The following is a 4361-nucleotide window of genomic DNA, read 5'->3' as shown; positions in this document are numbered from 1 at the left end:
TCCACCAAGCAGGCGCCCCCAGCCTGTCCCCCGGAGCCCCTGGCATCCCCGGCACTGGACAACTCCTGTTACCCAGGGGGCGCCAGGGGGCTCAGCCAGTTGAGCATCTGACTTCAGCTCAGGTCATGATCTCGTGGTTTGTGGGCTCGAGTCCCGCACTGGGCTCTGTGCTGATGGCGCGGAACCTGCTTCAGATCTCTGCCCCCCACCCCCACCTCTCCTCCGCTCACGCTCTCTCAAAAATAAACACAACCCAACTCCTGTGAGCCCATTGGTCCTCGTGTCGTACAGGTCCCAGGGGACCCTCAGGGCACAGGAGCTGGCAAGCCCAGGCAGGCCACCAGCACAGTTCACACGGCACGGTGGGGTGGCGACAGTGCCCTCCACTCAGCCCCTAAATGTGGGACAGAAAAGGGGCCAATCGCAGGTCTCGAGTGTGCTGCCTCCTGTGTCCCAAGGTCCCGCACAGACCCGGGCTTCACCCCTCCCCTCCCCCACGGCCTGCTTCTGAAGGCCAGCACGCGCTCTCTGCCACCTGCAGCCTCCCCGGGGCCCCACACAGGCCCATTCACAGCACAGTTTTATACGGTGCTCAATTCTGAGGGTCTCTCTGGGGCTCCCAGGGAAGGCAGGAGGAGCCAAGCGCCTCTATCGGAGCCCAGGAGGAGGTGCTGGCCGGTGAAAGCCCCAGAGAGATCCCTCCCCTCCCCTCCCCATAATTTGTATTTTCGTACTTCAGGTGTGGAAGTGGGCACCCCATTCCCTGCACCTACTCAATCATGAAGCGTGGCCCCTCCGGAACACAGCACTCACCCCCACCCGGAAGAGGCTGGGGGGGCACCGAGGCCCTCTGTTGTCCCCATGTGCTTCTGCAGGACGCAGCCTAGCCCCGGCAGGCAGGGCTCCAATCACACAAGAGTGTGCGGGCCACAGGGCGGCCTCGCTGGTGGGCTGGTCACCAGGGGCCGAGCCCTCTCCACTCCCAACGTCCACATGAAGCTTGAGAACACCGTGTGCTCTGTGGACCCCATGGCTGTTTGACAAACGCCACGCTGATGAGCAAAGACGCATAAACCACTCGGTGCAACCCACAAGCCCCAAAGCCATGCCCGTCCGAGTGTAAGCTTTATTTCTCTGGGGATCCTGCGTCTGCTTTGCCTGGCCTGTCCCCACCCAGATGGGAGGCTCCGGGTGACTGGCCCTGCGGCCTCCCGTTACAGAACAGCCCCAGAACCGTGCAGGGGGACCCAGGCTGACCTCAGCACAGTCTGGTAGAGGGTGAAGGGCAACTCCATGGGAGAGCCTCCCCGACACACAAAGGACTGAATTTATGGTGTAAGCGAGGCTTTTCCAGACTCCAGGACGAGCATGTTTTCTGGACAGGCTGCGGGCCCTCCGTGCACCTGCTGGGCCCCCCAGGTCTCGAGTGGAATCCCGGGGGGCGGCTGCCAGGAGCCGTGACTAGCAGCAGGGAGCCAGTCGGGGCCTAAGAGCCACAGGAACTCGCTAAGGACCGCAGCCGGGGAAGGCAAGGGGCTCCTGGCTTAGGGACAGGCTTGGCTGCCACTGTCCTTGGGCCGGGGAGAGGACCCGTCACCGGGAATGGCCTAGGTCCAGCACGGCCTATGCTCCCAGGGAAGGAAGGGCAGCTGGCCCCTGGCCATGGGCCCCTGGCCCCTCCTGGCCCTGCAATCGATACAGGGCCTCCATCTGCCTCCGCTTCTGCTTGGCCCGGTTGATGGTTGTCTGGAAGAGCCTGCAGAAGAGGTGGACGGCCGGCGGCGAGTCGTCGTTGCCGGGGACGGGGTAGGTGATGAGGCACGGGTTGCAGTTGGTGTCCACGATGCCCACAGTGGGGATGTGCATCTTGGCCGCGTCTCTCACAGCCACGTGGGGCTCAAAGACGTTGTTAAGCGTGTGCAGGAAGATGATGAGGTCTGGCAGGCGGACCTTGGGGCCCAAGAGGAGCGGGGCGTTGGTCAGCAGGCCGCCCTTGAAGTAGCGGGTGTGGGCGTACTCGCCGCAGTCCCGGGCCGTGGTCTCAATCAGGTGTGAGAACTGCCGGTTCCGGCCCACAAACAAGATGATGCCCTTGCGATAGGCCACGTGGGCCGTGAAATTCAACGCCAGCTGCAGGTGCGCGGCCGTCTGTTCCAGGTCAATGATGTCCTGGTCCAGGCGGCTCCCGAAAATGTACGGCTCCATAAATCTGTCAGAGACCCCACAGAGGCAAGAGTGAGCTAAGCTCATGTGGCCCAATCGGCGCCTTCTTGAGTGAATTGTTGTCAGCACCCGCTAGGGCCCTCTGTGGAGGGCCCTGTGAGCCGTGAGGCCCGTGCCCCCTGGGCCACCCATCCCCAGGAAGGGTGTAGTCTGCCACCCTGCAACCATGGCCCCAGTGGGGGCCCCGGTCTGGCGAGTGATGGCCAGGAGCCAGCGGGGGGTAGGGGTGAGGTGGGGTTCAGAGGGGACCAGGACAGGCCTGGGCTAAGCAGACCTCAAGCACGTCTCCCTGCACCCACACGCCATCACGTGGGGATGCCACCGGAAGGGACCCCGCATGGCACCCTGGGCCCCTGCCGAGGGCCATGAGCCCCGAAGCACACAGTTCAGTGTGGGGACCAACGCTGAGTCTATGGATAAACCTCTGCTCCTCCCTGGGGCCCAGTGGCCTCAACTGGAAGAGGATGATACACACCGCTACAAAAGGCCTCGGGCCCCCTCCTACGCTGTTGGTGGGAATGTAAACGGGTGCAGCCCCTCTGGAAAACAGTGTGGAGGTTCCTCAAAAAATGAACAATAGAACTCCCCTAGGACCCAGCAATAGCGCTGCTAGGGATTTACCCAAGGGACACAGGAGTGCTGATGCATGGGGCACACGTACCCCAGTGTTCATAGCAGCACTCGCAACAATAGCCAACACATGGAAAGAGCCTAAGTGTCCATCAACGGATCAGGAAGATGTGGTTTATCTCTACGATGGAATACTCCATGGCAATGAGAAAGAATGAAACCTGGCCTGTGTAGCAACATGGGTGGACCTTGAGGGTGTTATGCTGAGCGAGATAAGTCAGGCAGAGAAGGACAGTTACCTTATGTTTGCACGTATAGGAGGATTAGGAGAAAGTTAACAGAGGACCGTGGGGGAGAAGAAGGGGGGAAATAGTGGGGAGAGGGAGAGAGGCAAACCATGAGAGACTCTTGAATGCTGAGAACACACTGAGGGCTGATGGGTGTGGGAGGGAAGGGGGGGTGACGGACACGGAGGAGGGCACTTGTGGGGATGAGCACTGCGTGTTATACAGAAACCAACTTGACAATAAACTGTGAAAAAAAACAAAAACAAAAAACCCAAAAAGGGCCTTGGACGCCACGGATCCCAAGGCAGGAGGGTCCCTGGGCCCCATAGGCACCACCACACTGGGCCCCGGGTGTCCGTTACCTGTGCCGACAGCCTGCTTTGTGTCCCAGGTGCACCCGCGCATCGAAGAGGCTTCTGACGGAAAACAACTCCTTGACATTGAAGAAGTCCGAGTGCTTGAGGGGCTCGCTGAGGATCCTGTCGTCGAGATCTGGGGAGGGGAGGGGAGGATGCTGTGGTCTGCGGCCTCCCTGCTCCCAACCGTGGAGGGGAGGCAGCGCTGCTGGGGAAGGGGAGGGCCAGTGAAGTCCAGCTGATGAAGGTGCCCGGGGCCACAGGGTCCTTTCCAGGAGACTGGGGCTGGAGCCAGGCTCCGACCCCAGCTTTGCTTCTGGGTAACCGTGTGCACCTAGCAAGGAGGGGCCCAGCCTGGTCCTCTGGGTGTCTCCCGGCCACCAGAGGAAGGTCCNGCCCCTGGGGTGTGGCTGCCTTAGCCCCATCCTCAGATGAAGGGGGATAGTGGAGGGCAGGGCAGTGAGGCACTGGCTCAGGCCACTGTAAGTGCACCGAGCACAAGGCACTGCTGGGGACAGGAGAGGGAGGCAGTCTGTCCCTTCTTTGCCTGGGCCCGCACCCCTCCAGGACTGCACATCTAATGCCAGGGCACTCAGAACTCCTCGCGGCAGACGACTTCAACCCCAAACAGGTCAGGTGCGGTCCCCTCAACACCCCAGGCTCGCAGAGGAGCTGACCATACCGTTGTCGCCTTTGGGCTCCCTGACGGCGGGGGTCGCAGCGCTGGCCAGGGTCCTGCCTCTTGGCCTGGCCCGCCCCGGGGTGGCGCTCTGGAGCACATGCGGACGCAGCGGCCTGGGCCAGACACCTGGGGAGAGAGCAAGCTGGTGGCGCGCGCGCCCGGCCGCTGTCCCTGCGGGCCTGGGTCCGGGCGCGGTGGGTGCTGCATGGCCCGCATGGCCTCCAGGGCCCTGGGTGGGGGTCC

At 62.5% G+C, this 4361-nt stretch overlaps 1 protein-coding gene across 1 annotated transcript in view; it reads right to left on the bottom strand.

The window, feature by feature from the left end:
• Positions 1-1106: 1106 nt before the first annotated feature.
• The window catches only part of MRPS2 (mitochondrial ribosomal protein S2), a 3716-nt gene continuing 461 nt past the window's right edge, over positions 1107-4361 (bottom strand). Inside the window, exons 2-4 of the mRNA XM_077774623.1 lie at positions 4119-4297; positions 3443-3572; positions 1107-2209 (exon numbers count right to left, since the gene is read on the bottom strand). Coding sequence (XP_077630749.1) covers positions 1624-2209; positions 3443-3572; positions 4119-4297 — 895 coding nt within the window. The 3' untranslated portion in view covers positions 1107-1623. The remainder of the gene's footprint in view (positions 2210-3442; positions 3573-4118; positions 4298-4361) is intronic.

The sequence above is a fragment of the Crocuta crocuta genome, unplaced genomic scaffold (assembly GCF_008692635.1).
Source record: "Crocuta crocuta isolate KB4526 unplaced genomic scaffold, BGI_CrCroc_1.0 scaffold458, whole genome shotgun sequence".
Classification (NCBI taxonomy): domain Eukaryota; kingdom Metazoa; phylum Chordata; class Mammalia; order Carnivora; family Hyaenidae; genus Crocuta; species Crocuta crocuta.
This window is presented reverse-complemented; position numbering and strand designations above follow the sequence as displayed.